General features: G+C 33.8%; 1 protein-coding gene across 3 annotated transcripts in view; it reads left to right on the forward strand.

The window, feature by feature from the left end:
- The window catches only part of calcrlb (calcitonin receptor-like b), a 104,253-nt gene that overhangs the window by 9,768 nt on the left and 72,586 nt on the right, over window positions 1–21,899 (forward strand). The window contains exons 2-13 of one of the 3 annotated variants that reach the window (XM_087256808.1): window positions 140–238; window positions 1,427–1,571; window positions 4,970–5,083; window positions 5,176–5,288; window positions 6,041–6,132; window positions 6,235–6,361; window positions 7,881–8,034; window positions 8,186–8,246; window positions 10,093–10,159; window positions 13,170–13,388; window positions 15,039–15,080; window positions 15,171–20,442. In XM_087256808.1, coding sequence (XP_087112934.1) covers window positions 188–238; window positions 1,427–1,571; window positions 4,970–5,083; window positions 5,176–5,288; window positions 6,041–6,132; window positions 6,235–6,361; window positions 7,881–8,034; window positions 8,186–8,246; window positions 10,093–10,159; window positions 13,170–13,388; window positions 15,039–15,080; window positions 15,171–15,386 — 1,401 coding nt within the window. In that variant the 5' untranslated portion in view covers window positions 140–187 and the 3' untranslated portion in view covers window positions 15,387–20,442. Of the gene's footprint in view, window positions 1–135; window positions 239–1,426; window positions 1,572–4,969; window positions 5,084–5,175; window positions 5,289–6,040; window positions 6,133–6,234; window positions 7,611–7,880; window positions 8,035–8,185; window positions 8,247–10,092; window positions 10,160–13,169; window positions 13,389–15,038; window positions 15,081–15,170; window positions 20,443–21,899 lie in introns of those variants that run through there. The other 2 variants (XM_087256809.1, XR_015493279.1) reach the window with 2 other exon arrangements.

Here is a 21,899-nt window from a genome sequence, read left to right on the forward strand (position 1 = left end):
CAAGAAGTTTTGTGCACGATTGTTCAAGCCGTTATAAATAAATAGTTTGGACAAGTAGCCAAAGTCATTATTTTGAGTGTAGAAAAGTGTTCACTTCATTCTTTGGATGTACTGTATAATATTCTCTGTTTGCTTTCAGGTGAAACGTTCAGATCATTTGGATGCACAAGAGCCAAACAACGGAACCATGGATAGATGCTGCATTACCTCGTTTATCTTACTGTTGGCAACCTCTGAGGTATTTGTTTGTCAGAAAACACACTAAAAAAATGATTCGTTAGATTTACATTTTTTTTTATGGTTTATGGTATAACTTTAAGTGGTTGCAAACAATTGATATGGGCTGAATTTAAACAATCAAATTAATTTTAGTGTTAGATTTTTGCGTGATGCAAAACATATTAGCATATTAAAAGTTACATTGTTTAAAAAAGAGCACAGTGCATTATGTCTTACTCATAGGACATTATTTTAGTAGACATCAATATGGGTCATATTTCCAGATAGTGACAAATGACCTATACAGTTGTATATGTTGGAAGACATGTTGAATTTCTCACTGTGAAATGTGTAATAATTTAATTTAACTTCATGATATGGAAAATTTAACACTGTTGTACTAACATGTTATTTTCCTAATATTTAAAAAGGGAAGTTGCTGTTTATCAGTTAACAGGTTTCTACGGTAGCATTCTATATTCAAAAATACATACAGTTAAAATCAGAATTATTAGCCCACCTTTTAGTTTTTTTTTTCTTTTTTAAATATTTCCTAAATCATGTTTAACAGAGCAAGGAAATTTTCACAGTGTCTGATAATATTTTTATTTATTTGTTTTATTTCGGCTAGAATAAAAGCAGTTTTTAATTAAAAATATAAAAAATTAGTGACAAAATTATTAGCCCCTTTAAGCTATATTTTTATTAGTCTACAGAACAAACCATCGTTATACAATAACTTGCCTAATTACCCTAACCTGCCTAGTTAACATAATTAACCTAGTTAAGCCTTTAAATGTCACTTTAGGCTGTATAGAAGTGTATTGAAAAATATCTAGTAAATATTCTGTACTGTCATCATGGCAAAGATAAAATAAATCTGTTATTTGAAATGAGTTATTAAAACTATTATGATTAGAAATGTGTTGAAAAAAAATCTTCTCGGTTAAACATAAATTGGGAGGAAAACAAACAGGGGCGCTAATAATTCAGGGGGGCTAATACTTCTGACTTTAACTGTATATATTTTTACAGTGTACCTGTAGCTAATCATTTATTGTGCTATAAGTGTGCATATCTATTAGGAATTTCAAAGATTCTTGACAGAAACATAATAATTTGAATGCCGAGATTTATAAATCTGTCATTTTCCATTCTTTTGCAGCTAATATCAGTGTTAATCTCTCTTCTTTGTATTTTGCAACAGTTGTTTGTGGTGGTTCTCTCAGAGAACAGCACTGGAGGTACAAAAAAGAATGCCCATGAACTGAACTTCACTCGCCACAAAATCTTGACCGCCCAGTTTGAATGTTACCAGAAGATTATGAAAGATACTAATCACAACAAAACAGGTGAGAGGTTCTCATTTCACACAGATCCTTTATATATATATATATATATATATATATATATATATATATATATATATATATATATATATATATATAATTTTCACAATGCACAACTTTAAAATACAGCAAAATGCAGCATAATTGCCCTATAGTGGAGTACAGTTCATATTACAGTTAAATACTGTGTAATTTACAAAAATCATTAACAGTGTACCTGTCAGTTGGCAGGGTCTTAAAAAGTCTAACATTTCTACATCAATATTTTGGGCCTTAAAGATTCCTTAGGTCTTAAAGGGAAAGTTCACCCAAAACTGCAATTTCTGTCATCATTTACTCACCCTTTACTTGACACAAACCTGTCTGAGTATCTTTTTTTTTCTATTGAACACAAAAGACAATATTTTGTCTTCTAATAACCAATGACTTCTATAAGGGTTTGTGGTTCTCACTATAGATGTCAGTGGTTACCAGTTTCCAACTTTTCTTCAAAATATCTATATTTGTGTTTTACTAAAGTAAGAAACTCAAAGGTTTGGCACCACTTATAAGGTCCTTTCCAGACATTGAATGTCAGGAAAAATGTTTCATACATTTTTTGTCTTGGAATTGTAGAAATTTGTGTTTGTCGCTTTAAATTTTAGTTTTAGTTTGTAAGTGAATATATTGTTGTACCTTTTTTTCTTGTTGTTTCAAGCCTATTGTTATGGTTAGACTATTTTTAGCTCCATTTTATTCCTTTCACGGTCATCAGCTGGCCGTCACAGAAGTCAAATGCAGTCACCAGACTTTAACTGTTAACTAACACAAACATTTCAGCATAATATACATTTTAAAAAATTCAAAATGACACATTCAAAAACTTGGTGTTAAAAGTTAGATAGCAGAAAAACTAAATATAATGTTTGTAAAACTACTATTGAACAATCAAACATTCGGAGAGGGAGCACTACCAGCCAAACATAAACAGCCAGATAAATTATCCATTGTTGTTCTCTAATAAAATCAGGCAAAATTTATTCAAGCTATATATACAACCGATTTAATTACTGTTTTTATTTTAACATGTTTTTAAAATACTATATTATCTAAGCACAGCATCTTATGGCCATGGAACTTGATATTTAGCTTAAAGTTTGAACCTTGACTTGAAGATTTTTTTTTTAAGAGTTTATTTTTTTTTTTTGTCCAAGTGTAATTTGCTATATTTTGATTACAAATGAGACAAAAGTTGTGATATAGGTCTTACATTCCATTCATAATGGTTAAAAAATATCTTAAAGTCTTGGTTAAATCCGCAGAAACCCTAAGTTAGGTCTAAATTCATGCAGGATATTGTCAAGCTCTCCTTCTGATTTAAATAACAACAAATGTCTGCTAGTCATGATTTTTAAAGAATTCTACTGTAAAAGAGAGGATGTTGTCCTGGCCTCTGTCTATTTCTGACTTGTATGCCTTATACTGTAAGTACATTAGGGAAGACATGACTAAAAATGCCCGATGCTTTGTCATGTCCTTCTGGAAATTATGGGGAAAGCGTTCATGTGAAATGACGATGGAATGGAAACAGTCAGTGTGGTGTGACTTACAGCATGCATGTGTTCATCGACACAGCATGACAACAGACAACAGCACAGCGTTAACCACTGAATTAAGATTCATTGCTGTGTATGAGACACAAGTAATAGCTAAAGAATGGCAAATGAATCGTGACACAAGAGCAGGCAGATTTTTCATGACAGCTGTTATAAGCTGTTTTGGCAAAAACCATCAATTTGATGTTAAAAGCATAAAAATCACAGTTTTACATTCTGATGTGTAGAATGATCCATTAATAAATAGTTTGAAATGAAAAAATTCATTGTGCAAAGCCTGACTAGACATTAACAAATAGTTTTATATATATATTTATATATATATATATATATATATATATATATATATATATATATATATATATATATATATATATATATATATATTAGGGGTGTAACAATTAGTCGACTAGTCAGTGCATATATATATATATATATATATATATATATATATATATATATATATATATATATATATATATATTCTTTGATGCTTTGGCATGGCGCTTTTTGATTGACTTCGAGTCGTTGACTAGTGGCGCTGACTAGTGGCAGATCACATGTTTTTTGACCTGAACTACATTGCAGCTTTACACACTAAGGTGGTTCACTGGATGAAACTGCCCTCAGATTATTTAGTCATTTCATTTTTTAAATGTTATTTTTCTTATGTCAGCATCAAAGATTCATGTGAAATTTGAGAGAACTTTAAATCGTCAAACAGATGCTAGTTAGATCCCTATGCTATCCATATGCTAGCCAATCACATTTACACAATCCTAAAAGTAATGTTATTAGCTGTTGTCCCTTGCGAAACGTAGACGCAGACATATTTTGTGAATAAAACATAAAGCGTGCAGAAACCATGAAGCAGTTTACAGTACAAAACATTTCAGGATACACAGTACAATACGTTTACATTACAGTGAAAAAAGTTGACAATTGTTTATTATTCTACTTGCATAATAATAATTTATTTATTTAATATACATATGGAATTATTAGTACTAAGAGATATTTAGGTTGATATTATTACGATTTTGAGAAGTGAAATATTATTCATCGGGGATGCATTAATTTGAGTAGAAGTGACATTAAAGACATTTATGGTGTTACTTTTAAAAATATATTTTATATCTGTTCATCAAGAAACCCTGGGGAAAAAGTATAAAAATATTATGTTAAATTATTATTTTTAATTATAATATGATGCTGAAAACTGGAGTGATGGCTGCTTAAAAAGTATATATATACACACATATATATATACATATACATATACATATATATATATATATATATATATATATATAAATTTGGTAACACTTTATAATAACTACACACTATAAATCATTTACTAAGCATTAGCAAATAGTGAATTCATTATCTGTTAAGCATTACCTCTACATTAATAAACATCAAGAAGGTTATAACTGCAGCTACAAATGCTGTATTCTTGACTAAAAAACATTTATAATGTGCTTGATAATTGTACTTTCATTCTTTGTTAATGATTTATTTTTCATTACTTAAGGAAATATTGCATTATTTACAAACCATGTATATTTAAGAGTAGTTGAGGGTTTTTAGGATAATTCAGAATGAGTTAGTAAAAGATTAATACGCTATTGAAATCAACGTTTATATGTCTTATTATTCAGGCATTTATTAATGGTTACTATATATGTTAACAAATGCTTTATTAACTCAACTTCATGCAGTTTTGTGACCTAATCTAAAGTGAGGACTATTTATGCTTTATAAATCCTTTGTAACTGATAAATAAAGGCTCATGGTTCTATGCAGATGGTTCTATGTGTAAACGGACATGGGATGGGTGGCTGTGCTGGGAGTATATGGAACCAGGAGTCACCTCAGCCCAGCACTGTCCAAACTACTTTGATGACTTTGACACCTCAGGTCAGTTCCACCAAGACTTTTATTTGTGCCATTGAATGAAAATGTCTTTGATAAAAGCCTGACTAACTGATTACCAAATTGTGCCCTGTCAGAAGTGGCAACGAAAATTTGCACTAATTCGGGCCATTGGTTCGTTCATCCAGAGAGCAACAGAACCTGGAGTAATTACACCGACTGTAGGCTTAAGTCTAACGATCACAAAAAGGTGAGCTCTAATTTATGATTTAGGTCATCTGTTAAATTGCCAAATATCTTAAGTCACGTACTAGCACAATTGATATAGGCTTGATCTTGAGCCCACAATGATGTAGGCTATAAAAACACAGGATCCCTGTCCTTAAACAGTAATGTATAAACAAAAAATCTATTATTAAAAAACAAATATTTATATAATTTTAACTAATATCACAAAGTAGGCTAAATGAACAAAACATTACAACAGTTTTGGTTTACTTTCTCGCTAAAAAAATGCTTGTTTTCCCATTAATAACTTTCTTTGACTCTTGAAAATGTCTTTGAGGGATTTATTTTTACATGCATAAACAACAGTTGCCTAAACAACAGAACATTGTTGTTTTATTTTGCCTGTAGTGCTTCTATGAGAGGAATACATTAATTTATATAAAATCAAACAAAGTTCAAGATGATGGCACTAAGGACAATATAGGCTTTTTAGTTTTACATAGGGCTAGAGAATGTCTGGGATATCAATTATAGTACGGTAAAACATAATCGTGAATTTGCAAATGAAAGAAACATCATTAAAAGGGGTTCTATTTTGTCAAGTTTATCTGCACCACAAATGCACCACAATATATATGTACACAATATATTGCCTATATTCACTGAGAAATGGATACAAATATTCATCTTCAAAATGGGGTGTGTTGTAATTTTTGCTTTTTGATATTGGTAAATATTCTAGGTATAACTTGTTGTTTTTGTTGTTGTTTTTAGACAGCGCTTAATCTCTACTACTTGACTTTGATTGGTCATGGATTATCTCTGATATCTTTGTTTACATCTCTGGGGATATTTTTCTACTTTAAGTAAGTCATGTGTAAAAATCGTGTCGCAGTATTCTAAAAAAGAAATATACTGGCACTTTTTACCCAGTCTGACACCTTTTTTTTGTTTTTTCCCACCAATAGGAGCTTGAGTTGTCAACGGATAACTCTACACAAGAATCTCTTCTTCTCCTTTGTGTTAAACTCTGTTATAACCATCATCTTTTTCACTTGTGTTGCAAACAACCAAGAAGTAACAGAAGCAAACCCAGTAAGTGCACAAACAGAACACATGTCCATATCAACTGGAATGCATGTTAAAGGGACAGTTCATAGAAAAATGAAGGTTCTGTCATCATTTACTCATCCTACTGTTATTTCAAACCCATATAAATGCCTTTAAATGATACTTGAAGGAATGTCAGTAACCAAACAGATCTCGCCACCTATTTTCAGCCATCATTGAAAAAAATAACATTGACATCCTTTTTAAGGCAAGGATGTCAAACTCCTGGACAGTTTAGTTCCAACCCTGCTTCAGCACACTTACCTGTAGGTTTCAAACAAGCCTGAAGGACTCAAATAGTTTGATCAGTGTGTTTAATTAAAGTTGAAAATAACCTGTGCAGAGCTGCAGCCCTTCAGGAACTGAGTTTGACACCTGTGTTTTAAAGTTATAGTTCACCCCCAAATTAAACCTCTGTCATTATTTATTGCCTTATACTTTCAGTTTAGTTTAACAACTTTATTAATCCCACCAGGGGCAATTGGATTAGAGTAGTAGCATTTCATGATACAACAAACACTTAAAGAGACAGATCACTTACAAACGGTATTAAAAACACAATCCAGCATGCTTCATAACAGCTTCATAAATAGTACAAAAAAAACAAACATAGGAAAGACCCATGTATTAAAAATGTACATTTAAAACTTGCTAAAATGTAGTGTTGTAAAGCCTTATTGTCTCTGGAACAAAGGTAAATTTATATCTGATGTAAGAGCATTTAATGCTTCTTAACCTTCTTCCAGAGGGCAACAAAACAAAAAAATAGAGGATGGGAGTCATCTCTTATTACACTTTGAGTTTTCCTTAATACTTGCTGTTCATGGAACTCTTTTAGACTCCTCAGAGGTAAACCAAAAAGCTTGGAGCAAGTCTTGACTAAGTTTTGAAGGCGATTTTTCTCTCTAACGGAAAGTGAGGAGAACCAGCATAAAAAGGAAAAGCTTAAAACACTCTCGACATAGGTGGAAAAGTTCTCAGTATACGTTTTTCTACACAGAAAGAGTTCAGTTTTCTTAGAACATACATTCTCTGATGCACTTTCTTAGCAACAGCTTCTGAGTTCTGCTGGAACTTTAGTGTGGTGTCAAATATTGTACCAAGATATTCTTGTACCCTTTCAACTTGTTTCCCATTACAATACACTGGTTTCACTTCTAAGGCATTTTTTTAAGTGTTTCCAAAGCTGTTATTCTTTCTTCATTTGAATACCAATTAAGATATTTTAAAGCAAGTTTTTGTTGTTGTAACACAGAAAATTTGAAGAAAAATGTGTAAAACCGGCAGCCATAGACATCCATAGTAATTCTGTTTTTGTCCTAATATGGAAGCCAATAGCAACTGGTTTTAATTGTCATTCAAAAACTTTTTCCTTGTGTTCAACAGAAAAAAGGAGCTTATAAAAGTTTGGTGTGATAAGTGCATTTTTTATTATTGGATGAACTTTCCCTTTATTAAAGGAAACAGGTTCGTATTGATTTGCTTTTGATGTGTTTTCTCTCAGGTAAGCTGTAAAGTGTCAGTGTTCATCCATCACTATCTGCTGGGCTGCAATTACTTCTGGATGTTGTGTGAAGGGATTTACCTGCACACACTCATTGTGGTGGCAGTTTTCGCAGAGAAGCAGCACCTCATGTGGTATTACCTCTTAGGATGGGGTGCGTTACGTTATTCTTTTATTGAATTTTTAATTGGCTTTTCAATATAGACTAAATGAAAGTGGCTTCATGTTTCTTCAGTGTTGTAGATTTTTTTGCTGTATTTTATTTAAAAATGTATTTAAATGTGTGTTTTTTTAATGTTTTTCAGGCTTCCCATTAATACCTGCATTCATCCACGCAATATCACGAAGCTATTACTACAATGACAAGTGAGTTAAATAGATTGTGCAGATTTTAGCTATGTTATTTTGAAATTAATTAAAGTAGTTATATATATTTTTAATTAACATAAGTTAACATTACATATAACAATGTTAAAATGATTTTATTATTTTTCATAACAAAAACATAAACAAAAGTTAATATTAATATTGTTAATAGTTAAATCAGCATGTTGGGATGTTTTCTGAATGACATTAAAGACTAGAGTAAGGATGGAAAATCTGATTTAGTGTGTACTTTTTTATTCAAATACATTGCAGCCTTGATGAGCAAAAGAGAGAGAAAAAAAGTTTGATTACTCCACATTTTTGACCAAAAGTGCATAATTCTTTCTTGTGAGCCAGTTATTTCTTTAACGTCACATTAAATTTGATCTCACAATCTCAACTCAGCTGCAGTATAAATTCTAATTCTATATATTGAGTGAATGTAACAAAATTGATCAGTGCCTTATACAGTAGCTGGGTTTCCATTCTAACGTGAAGCAAATCTTTCCGAAGTTTGCCAAAAAAGTAAGAAAAATCATTAAAGCAAATTAGTTTGCGTCTGATTGTAGCATTGATAACCATAGCAACCAGCAGTAAACAAATCAAGCATAATGGAGACAGCTGATTAGTCACATGAGAGTAGTGTTCGCTATGTCAGACCTCTTTCAGCAAATAGGTTTCCATCTCCCTGTATTCGCATTAACCCTTTTTTAAGAAAATTTTTTCAAATGACAGGATTTTTATAAAAAATTTGGCGTTCCACTTTTAGCTTAGCTTGACATAGACCATTGAATCGGATTAGACCATTAGCATCTTGCTCAAATGACCAAAGAGTATTAGTCTTAGTACACCATGTAACTACAGCGAAAGAGCCTAAAAAGTCAGGCTTTAAATAGGAAAACTATCAAAACATTTTGGTCAATTATGAGTGAGATGCTAATGGTCTAATCCGATTCAGTTATCTATGCTAAGCTAAGCTAAAAGTGCTCCCGCCAGACCCGGAGATCGACTGAATGGATTCAAAAATGTTACAACTCAATTGTTTAACTCAAGAGTAAGTGTAAAAAAGTGGAGTGTTTCTTTAAACTTTTAAACTTACTTTAAAACAAAAAAGAGCATCAGATTCATCCCAGCTTCTACACTGAGCTGACTCTGTAAAATCTAGTGAAATTACAGTGGTGATATTTTTTAATTACGCTTTTAAGTGTTTTTGCTAAATCCAAAAACCACCTCAAGGGAATGTAAGATTTTCTATTAAATTAAAGGATTTTTATTCAAAAATTGGAGTTTCCACTTTTAGCTTAGCTTAGCATAGATCGTTGGATTGGATTAAACCATTGACAACTCACTCAAAAATGACCAAAGAGCTGAATTTTCTTAAATGCTTATTTGCATTATTGACATACTTTTCATTTTTTATCAGTCTTAGTACACTATGTAAGTAAAAAGAGTCAAGCTTTAAATAGAAAAAATATCAAAACATTTTGGTCAAATATGAGTGAGACGCTATTGGTCTAATCCGATTCAGTTATCTATGCTAAGCTAAGCTAAAAGAGCTCCCGCCAGACCCGAAGATCGACTGAATGGATTTAAAAATGGTAAAACTCAATTGTTTACTCGAGAGTAGTTGTAAAAAAAAAAAAGTGGAGTTTCTTTAAACTTTCAAACTTACTATAAAACAAAAAAAGAGCATCAGATTCATCCCAGCTTCTGTCAAGAATACACTGAGCAAACTCTGTAAAACATATTGTGAAATCACAACAATGATATTATTTAATGAAGTTTTCATGCGTTGATTGGTTCTGCTTTCAATCAATCTGATATTTTCTTATACTTTTCTCTGCAGCTGTTGGATTAGCTCGAACACTTCTCTGCTCTACATTATTCATGGGCCCATCTGTGCAGCTCTATTGGTAAGTCTGCTTTCTCTTTGCACTCTTTATTTCATTTTCTCACACTTTATCTCTCTTGTTTATCTTTTACCCACCCTTGGAAAAGTACTTGCATGATCTTGATTCCAAATAATCAACTTAAACTTTGTCAATCAGCTCTTTTTAATCAAAGTGCTGTGGTCTTTTTGTTGTTTGTGTCGGGTTCAAATCTGATTAGGAAGGATTTTTCTATGCAGCCCATAAGGAGCATGTAATGAGCACATGTTCTGTATCGAATCAATCTTGCACTGAGCTCCACAGTAAGTCAAAACTTTTAGTTGAAAAAGTTAGTTCACTCAAAATTGTTTAAGCTCAAGACATGCAAGATGTATAGCTGGTGACCTTTTTCAGAAGAACCTAAAGGGATACTTCACCCAAAACTGGTGAAGACTGATTTTAGCTTTATTTACTCACCCTTTACTTGTCAGAAACCCATTTGAATTTCTTTCTTCTACACAAAAGAAGATATTTTCGACATGTTACTGAGCCCAGAGAAGTCGATGGCACTTCTGGACACTGTTAACATAGGGCTTCTTCCTTTTGGCACAGTATATTCTGATTTGGGGTTGCACTAAAAAGTCAGTAAAAGTCACTTTGTTAAACTGTAGAGTCGACAGAGCAGAGATTAAGGTCTCATAAAGGGAAAACATTTGTGAATCACAAAATAAAAATCTTGAAAACTAGAAACCATTGACTTCCATAGTATTTGTTTTACTGGTTATCGATTTTTCAGCTGTCTTCGAAATACGTTCTTTTGTGTTCAGCAGAAGAAAGAAACTCATAAAGGTTAGAAACGACTTCTAATAGTGAGTGCTTTTTCTTTTTGGGGGTAAATATCACTTTAAAGTAGATTTTTAGCTGAAACTGTGGTATTTATTGAATGTCAATGGTTACCAGTAGTTTGAGAGTAAAAAAAAAACATATTCGGGTTAAACTAAATTAATGCTCATGATATAAACTGAGCATCATTTACTGCATTGTTATCTGTAGTACCATACAGGATAACAAAAGTTTAATTTTGATGGAATGTAACACACATGTCCTCCTTCTGTTATTGCATCCATCCAAATGTCATTATTCACTTTAGCATGATTTTTTTTTTTACTTTTTGTTAAATATTAAAGATAATAATGTGCTAAATGATGTTTAGTTTTTTGCAAGCACATCATTTCGCTTCATAAGACCCCTGTGCACTTTCAGTAGCCAAAAGTTTTATTTTCATTATGCCTGTGTTTTTGACTCTGGGTCTTAGTTTCAGCAAAAAAACTCAACTCAAGAAACCGTTTATAGTTATAGTGTGAGGATGATCCAATTAATTTGGGTGAGCTCCCCTTTTAAAGCTGACATTTTCATTGTAATTATAAATAGTTATTGCTCTTGTTATTTATTCATTTTTAATGAAGGTTGATTAGGATTTACAGGTCTGCAGATAATTTACATCTATTGAAACAGGATTAAATTAAATTTAACTTTCATTTCATGCTTGCAGTGGAGTCCAAGACTGTAAAACGTGAGTAAACGTTGCCTTCAAATTTTTGAGTAAATTAACTATGGGTATACTTAAAATTCAGTTTAAGGTTCAATATTAGAGTTTACTGACCTTTATTTAAAGTAAAATTGTTTAAGGCAACAGGTTTACTCTTTTTAAGTAAAGAGTACATTTTTTAAGTAAACTACATTGTAAAAAATATCAGTAAATTTGCAGTTTTCTGTATTTTGTGATTTATGCTTTTATTTTATTCCCCCTGTGAATCATCCCCCCGATTTAATACTGATTAATCTGACCATAGTACACGTTTCCACTGTATGATGGTCCATCCCAGATGCCTTTTAAGCCCAGAGAAGTCGACAGCTTCTCTGGACACTGTTAACATAGGGCTTTCTTTTGGCACAGTACAGTTTTCACTGGCATTTGTGGATGTAATTATGAATTATTGTACTTGACAAAGGTTTGCCAAAGTAGTCCTGAGCCCATGTGGTGATATCGCTTATGGATGAATGACGTTTCTTGATGCAGTGCCGCTTGCAGGATCGTAGATCACGGTAGTTCAGCTTAGGCTTGTGCCATTGTCCTTTACGCATTGAAAATCTTCCAGATCCCATAAATCTTTTAATTATGTTATACACTGTTTAAGGTCAAATATTTAAATGTCTTTTTATCTTTCTTTGAGGAACATTGTTTTTAAAGATTTCAATAATTTTCTCTCGTATTTGTTGGCAAACTGACGATTTTCTGCGCAGTGTTGTTCCTGAAGGACAAGACCTTTCTTGGATGCTTCTTTTGTACCAAATCACAATTACAATCCCCTGTTTTAAATCACATAATTTAACCAATTTACCTGATTACTAGTCCTAAATTGCTCCTGTTCCAACTTTTTTGGAATGTATTGCAGGTCTGAATGACAGGAAAGGATGCATATTTACAAATGAAATTAAGTTAGAGTCAAAGTAAATTTGAAAATCACTTCTTTTTTTTTTTATTTGTGTTTTCCAAACTGTCCCAACTTTTTCTGATTTGGAGTTTCATTAAAATGTCAATAAAAGTCACTTTGTTAAAACTGTAGAGTCGACAGAGCAGAGATCAATGTCCTATAAACAGAAAACACTTGTGAAATACAAAACACGAAACTTTTTTTACAGTATAATCACCTTTTAAATGTACTCATATATGTAGTGTCTGCACTACTGTTGTCACCCAGTACACTTTTCTTATTATTAATTTAAAAAAAAATAACACACATTCTTCATCTTATTCAAACATCTTGATCTTATTTAAACGGTATTTTGCTCTTTTATATGTGGCTTGACAGAAAAGAGCTAACATGTGATTCAAATTTAAAACCCAAACATTCCATCAAATTCCTTCATCTTGAAGTGGAGTTTTCCACCATTGTCATTTGGGTTTGCACTTCTGTAGAAATATGTTTATGTGCACTGGCTTTGGAAACTGCAATACATTTATTTCCCTCTTTTCTCTACTTGTCGTTCTTAGGTGAACCTCTTCTTCCTTTTAAACATTGTGAGAGTGTTGATCACCAAGCTGAAAGTGACCCACCAGGCAGAGTCCAGTGTGTACATGAGGGCCGTCAGGGCCACGTTAATCCTGGTACCTCTGCTGGGCATTCAGTATTTACTACTGCCCTACAAACCTGATGGCCGGCTCGCATCTGAGATATTCATACACACAACCAACATACTTATGCATTACCAGGTAAAAAAAAAAACTCAATATATTTACAATACAATACCAAAGTGAATAAATAAATGAATTTTCCAGCATATTTATTACTAATATTATGTTAAAATAAGACAGTAACAGCTGTTTTAGTTTTAAAATGTAGTTAATTCATTAAAAATATGTATTAAATGGCACCTAGGATGAAAATCATCTTTTTTAAGCTGTTTGGACAGAACTATGTGTAGGTATAGTGTGTCCAGTCATATTGGAGTGATAGAAACACAACAAGTCTCTCTTTTTAAATTTCCTTACAATTAAATAGATCCAAATTCCTCCCATTTTGAAGCCTACCGTAATGTGACATAGAAGTTTGGTTTCCCCGCCCACCGAATTGATTGACAGCAGTCTATTAACTTGTCTCCATAGTAACACGAATAATCATTTCAACAAGACAGGAAGTGCGCAATGCAACTTGGATTAAAAATATCAGTTCAGCTCTCTGTGATCATCAGTCATCATCAAATGTGATCAAGAAAGAGTTTTACAAGTTTAAAATGTTTTTAAAACAGTGTATGTTTGTAATGAATTACAATGATTTTACCATCTTTATCACCACAGCTGCGCATCAGCACAATTATTTTTTTTTCCCACTCTCCTATTGGTAAAGTTTTTTTCCCTCTCCGCTGTCGCCACTGGCTTGCATGGTTCAGGATCTGAAAAGCTACTCATCGATGAATTTGCTCTTCAGTGTTTGGACTCTCAGTAATGACTTCAAACCACACTGAACTGAGCTAAACTGAACTGAACTTAAACACTAAAAACTGAACTACCCTGATCCAGTTACTATGACCATTTATGTGAAGCTGCTTAGACACAATCTACATTGTAAAAGCGCTATACAAATAAAGCTGAATTTAATTGAATTGAATAATAAAAGAAGACGCTTCAATGCTGGTTTGTGAACATTAAACAGGTTTATTTTGTACATAACGGATATCCATACAGCAATGGATATTAGCGTGTATCCTGTGACATTTGCATGCAAAAACAGTGCAAAGTTAAACGTGCGCGCTGTGTGTGTGCGTGACCTTTGTAACAACGTTGTGTGTGACTCATCATTGCAACTCAACAACACATAATAATTGGGAAAGTCCTTACTGAAGTATTTCTCACAACCTTTACATGAGATCTGCTTCCTTCATGTCTATTGCTGTGTTGTTTATCTGACGCAGCCGAGGTAGAGATTGAGGCACACTCTGACAGGCTCGTGGGAACGGAGGGCGGGGAGAACTAGCATTAAAGGCACAGGCAACACAAACAGCTACATTGTGTTCAGAGCAGAAAATCCAATATTCTGAAAGGTATAATAAATAATCTGATGGGTGTTTTGAGCTGAAACTTTACAGACACTTTCTGAAGACACAAAAGATTTATCTTAACATTTGAAATATGGTAAAATAGGTGCCCTTTAATAAATGTTTACATATAAAAAGTGAATGCTAGATAAATTTAATAAAATTAAATGCATTATTTTAATTGATAATGCATAATTTTGTTGATGATAATAATAATAATAATAATAATAATAATAATAATTGTAAAAGAAGCACTCAAAGTCTTCATTTACAATAAAAAAAAAACTACAAATAATTTTTTTTTTCTTTCTTCATTTTTCTTCAACAGGGCCTTTTGGTTGCCACAATATTTTGCTTTTTTAATAGCGAGGTAAGCCGTTTTTCAAACCCTTTCATTACACACTAAAGTTGAATTGATACATAATATGTTTAAATTTGCTTATCAATACCTTTTATGTAGGTTCAAGGTGTGCTACGACGCCACTGGAACCAGTACCGCACCCAGTTTGGCGGCACATTCGCTAACACAGCCCTGCGATCCGCATCTTACACCGCGTCCTCCATGACAGAAGTCCACCGATGTTACAGCATCGACGGTCACATGGACAGTCTAAACGGCAAGACTTTTCACAATCTGGAGAGCACCATTCTCCGATCAGACAACCTGTACATGTGAGGGACTCTTTGGCTCCTGGGAGAAAAACCTCATGGACAGGACTGAAATATGTGTGTGTGTATAAAGGTCTACGAGGCAAACATCTGGACCTAAGATGACAAGACATCTTTACTTTTGACTACAGGCCTCAGTTTATGGATGATACTGTATTTTCTATGGAATATTACATTGATGGAATTGAACTCTGCGGAGAACATCACTGATTATCAGTCTTTGATTGGAAGGAGGTGAAGTTGGATTTTACCTTTCCTCTTGGGTAAACTATGAACTGTGGATCATACCTAAATGAAGCTTTTTTTCTTTGTGGCACTGTGTTTTGTTGATGAGGGCTGAGCCATTGGTTGATGGATTCCACAATCATGGATCTTTGGATTATTTTGGGTCAAAAAACCTGTCGAGGAAGAAAGGAAAACACAACGTAAAACACTAAATCTTCAGGATGTGATTTCAGAACATACTGATGACATTTGTCCTGCTCTTTTTTCCATCATGTCAGCAATTTTGTGCAGGATTGGGTAAAGTTTTTTTAAAAGTCATATATTACAATCTAGATTTACTAAATGTTTGTTGCGTAACTAAATTTGCAAGTGTGTGTTGTTATTTTTTGCCTATTTTTTGGCTTGTTTGTTTATAAAAGAGGCCTACTTTGCAAGAATCACTTTTATAATGGGTTTAAAGACAGATGTATGGCAGCATTGTGTGAATCTAGCAAGCATCTTAAGGTTAAAAAAATCACACTTGATAAAAACAGCCTGCAGAAACACTTTGATTTACATTCCCCCTTTGTACGTGTCATCAGAGGGGGAATGCCCTACCCATTAGTTACAATCACTTCCTTATAAGCATAGACAGCCCTGAGTGAGAAGCAGCGGCCCATTAGTAAAGATAATGTTAGCGACTTAAAGGCTTTATAAATGTTGTACTTTAGCAGGGGTGTCAAACTCAGTTCCTAAAGGGCCGCCGCTCTGCATAGTTCCAACTCTGCCCCAACACACTTACCTCTAGGTTTCAAACAAGCCTGAAGGACTCAATTAGTTTGCTCCGGTGTTTTTAATTGGGGTTGGAACTAAACTATGCAGAGCTGTGGCCCTCCAGTTTGACACATGTATACTTTAGGATGCACAAATGAACACTGTAGTCTTCATAGACCAGTGTTTCCCAACCCTGTTCCTGAAGGCACACCAACAGTACACATTTTCAAGCTCTACCTAATCCAAAATATGGACTGTTGGTGTGCCTCTGGGAACAGGGTTGGGAAACACTGTCATAGACTACCCTGTCTTTTGAATTGCTTTGAGATTTTCAGTTTTTCATAGAGATAACATTAGTCATGTTTTGAATGTGCCACTATGCTGTTGCATAAGAGTCTATAGCTCCGCCTTCTTTTGAAATCAGCACAATCTCATTTGAATTTAAAGCGACAGTCACCAAAACAACGCAATTTGAATAGAAGCCTAAAAGGTGCAGTTTCAAATAGTTTTAAAAATTATTTATGGGGTATTAATAACTGAAATTTCCCACACACACACTCTAAGAACATCAGAGATCTATTTTAAATCTTGTAAAAAAGTAGAGATGGATGACGCAAAACTGGCGTTTTGACACTATGTCGAGATCCTGAATCACGTGTTTCGAAACACCCAGTTCATGTGACTAAAGCGATTCATGGCGCGGTAACCACACAAGCATTCAGAGTGCTGGGCAATCTGCCTTTAATTGACAGGGGCGAAAACAAAACAACAGTCTCCCGTGGTCTAGTGCTGTGGTTCTCAAAGTGGGGGTTAGGACCCCCGAGGGGTCGCGGGACAATGAAGGGGGGTCACCTGGTGATTTCCAAAAAATATATTGATTTGTATTAAACCATAAGAATTATCATATTTTATCCATAACCTACTGAAGAGGAAAATAGTCGTTTATAGTTATATATACTGCATAGTTACTATAGTAGCTTATAGTTACTAGTTCTATTGGATTGCGATCCCTGGAGTAATTACATTGTATTAAAGTCACAGCAATAGCGCCAGATGCAGCAGATTGATTTTATAACACCAGGTAAACTTTTTGGCCCATTTACAGCACTCGCATACATAAAAAAAATTAAATGAAGAATAGACTTGGGTCTATTGGTGTGTGTGTATTTATAACCACCTCAGAGGATATTGGGGGTCGTGAGTGAAAAGTTTGGGAACCCCTGGTCTAGTGGACAGTACGTGTACATAATGCAACTGTACTGCTATTGACCTTGAATCCCAAATTATGACTTTTTTTATCAATGTAGATTAAACAACATAATTATTTACAATCACTTATAAATATGACATGTTAAAACAAGACACACAGAAACGGAGCAATAAAATAACCAATTATAAATGTTTAGAATTGCTTCATCCTAGATTCAAACCCAATACATCTGCATGCCAGTCAAGAACACTAATCACTAGGGTTGTTGCGATACCATTAATTCATCTTACAATACTATACTAGCTGAAGTATCACAATACCGAGTAGGATTGCGATACTGTAATTCATAACTCAAATTATAAAGAAAGTTGTCAGGAATACTACAATTTACATGTTATAATAGGCCTTCTTGAAGTTAATTAATATTTCCCTATTATTAATTAAAGTATTATTTGCATGTCACTTCACCAAAAATGTATTCACTCTTTTTATTTATTTTCTAGATAACTGACCAACAAAAAATAGATTAAAATAAAGATACAAATTATACCAGATGAAATCTGGTATAAGAGCATTTTTCCAGCAGGTTATATGAAGTATTCAAAAATTGTTTCAATGTTTCCTTTTGCTATTTTGGGTTTTTCATCAATTCTTTTTTTTTTTTTTTTTGTCTTATCAAGGTAACAATCCAGAGTAATTCAAAATTTCACTTTGTGTGCGTTTTTTTAAGAGATTGCTGTGGTTGTTGTAGCTACTAAATCATATTGACAGGAACAGAAATCAACCGATTCTTGTGTGTTTGGAACTTCAGAAAACGTGCAACCTTGGGGCTCCACATACTATTAAAATAAAATGGTCTATTTTTGCACAAATGTGTGGCCATTTTAGTAAATTTTCCACATTTCAGATAGACCATTAATGATGATCCTACCGTTAACAAACTACAGTGGCACCGCCAGTATTTTGTAGCCATAGCATCGCGATACTATCATAGTACTGGTAAACTGTGCAACCCTATAAACCCTTCGACTAAATAACTTGATGTCTGGTCGAAACAACGTGTGGTATAATTGTGGTATAACTGCTATTCGCATAGCATGTTCTTTGTGGAAGTTCTTTAAGAACAATACTTAAAAAAATGACCACTAGATGTCACTATAGAGAGGGGTTTCTAGGCCTCGACACATATTTCTTCGACTGTTTCAGTGTTTCACGAAGCCTCACTTTGGCCACCACTAGTAAAAAGGGGCATTAAAGGTCCCCTTTAAAGGTTCACGAAACCCTCAAGTACTTTTTTGAGATTTTAACAGATTTGTGTGTTGAGCATCAGTTAAGAAAATGTTAGCACCTGTTAGCTTTAATTGTGGGAAAAACTGCATCATTTTGTCCGCTAATTTCAGCTTCCGGGTTTAAATTCAGCTTTTCCGGGTTTTTCCGGGGCGCAGAACTGCAAGTGCAAAGATGACATGTCTGTTTCTCATTATTATTCATAGCCGAGTTGTCTTATGCTATGAGAAGAGCCTGCTTCTTAATTATTCATGACTGCACATGCTTCCCGAAGGCAAGACAGACCTGCCAGTGGAAAGCCCAAGCTGTGAGACACCGACCCACGGCACACAGTATTTAGCTGTTCATGAAGGCTCGTATGTCTATGTTTCTATGATCCACGCGGTTTGTTGCATGTTTTTTCCCGCGATACTGTCAGGGCCGATACAGCAAAGCTGTATGCAAGCATTTTTGTCCGGAGAGTAGTACGAGAACTGGAGAATGGCAAACGTCTTTTATCAGGAGTTCGTTCTCATTTAGACACATCGCCGTGCTGCTGTGTTTGCCTAAATCCTCCAGATTACCAACAGGGCTAATGGTTAAAATAGACAGGGCAAGAGACCTGCTGCACTGAGTCTGCATTCAGACCTATGATTCAGACACGGGGATTGAGGGAAAAGTCCTCATTTATCGTGTTTATATGAACTCTATTATCTTTATAATGATATAAATTGTGGTTGTGTGTATATGAAATTAGGAAAAACAAATGGAGCAGGGCATTAAATTACTGTTTATTTCTTTGCATTTTAACTTTGTAAACTATAAGATCATGCGTCTCACGGTTTGTGTCTCATTTTGTGAGCTAACTGACAACAGTTGTTCGCTCCCCTCCTTCTCCCCTGCTGGCCACGCCCACTCCAGCCCTTTGCTCGCCGAGCTCCACGCCCATTATGATGCATCTTTTAAAAAAATTCTGTGGTAGACCAGAACAGAAAGTGGGGGGTGTCATGACCCTTTAAAGATTAGGATAGGCTGAAGATTGTAATATATTACGTTTAAGAATAACTTTACCCAACACTGGTGATAAATTGGATATGAAACTTTAACCCACATACAGGGCAATGATGACAATATATTCTATGTATGCAAATGTTTTTATTGTCTTTTAGGAGTACTGAGTTTTCAACGTGTATTATTTACATATACTTTAATTAAAGAAGCCAGAACAGATACTGTCGATGTACATTTCCCTGCAGATCTTGGATTAATTAGGATGAAGCAGATTTGTGTGTAAATTACTAAGATGGTCTTTTCTGCGGGTTTGTCTTTTTCACTTTTGATTCTAATCGTTTTAAACTAATTTATCTGTAGTTCATATAAATCTGGTGTAAAGGAAGTCTTGCTGTTCAAGGGCAAGCTACATTAGCGCATGTGGGTTTACAGTTTTTGGAGATCTGCTGATCTATGAACAGAGATGAGGTCTCCATGTGTCTCTATGTCTGGAACATACAGATGCGGTTTAGCCTTTTTGTTTCTCACTGTTGTGTTTCTTAAAACATTTTTTGTGCACATGCTGGATAAATAAACATTCATATTTTGAAGCTAAAAATGCATCTGTGTCGTATGCATGTTTGTGTGGGGTGATGTACTTTGTGTATATAGGTCAATTATAAATCATGACAATAGCTTTTTTTAATGACATCAACTATTCCCCAGCTAACAGGGAACATTCTAAGAACATTTATTGACTTCCCTTAAAAGTTGTGTAAATGTTAGCACACAATGGTATTAAAATAATGTTTCTAGAATATTCTTAGAACATTAATATGAACATGAGACTGAAATGTTTTGAAAATTCTTTGAAGATGGTTATCAAATACAAAAATAGCATTTATACAAAGTCTACAGAACTGTTTTTGAACATTCTAATTTTTTATAGCTCACTGGGAACAATAAAAAAATGTTTTTAGAACAATAATATAATCTGAATAGAATGTTCTAATAACTTTTTAATAATGTTCTGAGAACATCACTAAACTGAAACATTTTTAAAAATGTTTGATTAACATTCTTAACAAAAATAACCTTATTCCCTTACTTAAAATGGAATATAACTTTAGGGGAACGTTTTTAAATCCTAAAATTGCTAAGAGCAATTATGAATATGCTAAGACCAATGGATGCATGATAACATGATGATAGTTTGTAGCAGGAGTCGCCAACATGGTGCCCGTGGCCACCAGGTAGCCCGCCAGGTTCACATGAGTTGCCAGTGGGCCTGTTCTAAAAATAGCTCACCATAGCACCACATATGAGTAAGCTGCATCTAATATTTTTATAGGTATTCTTTTTAAATAACACTTGCATTGGTGTAAATTTTAAAAATACTTTCAGTTATATATTAAAAAAACTTTAAAAACAATTTCAGACAAATGAAGTGTTGCATATTGATATTTATCTAACTTGTTAAATCATTGTTGACAACTACTGTGAGAAATCATTAACATGATCAATGTCTTCACATAAATGAATATTATTAATTATTAATAATAACATATGATTAAAAGTAAATTAAGAGAAATGGGTTATTTAATAACTTCAGTTTCCTAAAGGTTGGTGACCCCTGGGCTGTAGTATAATGGGCACACATAAATCCCATTGTAACCTTAGACTAGTTGGAGGACTTCAGAAGAAGCACACTGCAGGACAAGATGACAACAAAGACTGAAACCGACTTTTAAACAGTCAATCAAGCAACCTCTCGATGTGATTGCTCACACATTGCCTCTAGAGATTGTTTCACTCTGTGCCAAAACTGCTGCATGAACAGACACATCTCATAACATCTAGACAGGTGGAGCTGGAGGAGGTGGAGGTTTTGGGAGAATTACACTTCAGGACCAGATACGACAAACACTGAACTATCTTTTAAATAATGAGCAACATTTTCATTGCAGATTGAATGTAAAGCACTTAATCAACCTTCACTGCTCAATGAATAGGCATATAAATATAGCAGTTCCCGTTGGTGGCAAGGAGAGACACCCATAAGATTGTAGGCTAAAC

This window comes from Danio rerio, chromosome 6, assembly GCF_052040795.2.
Source record: "Danio rerio strain M-AB ecotype USA chromosome 6, GRCz13ab, whole genome shotgun sequence".
NCBI classification, from domain to species: Eukaryota; Metazoa; Chordata; class Actinopteri; order Cypriniformes; family Danionidae; genus Danio; species Danio rerio.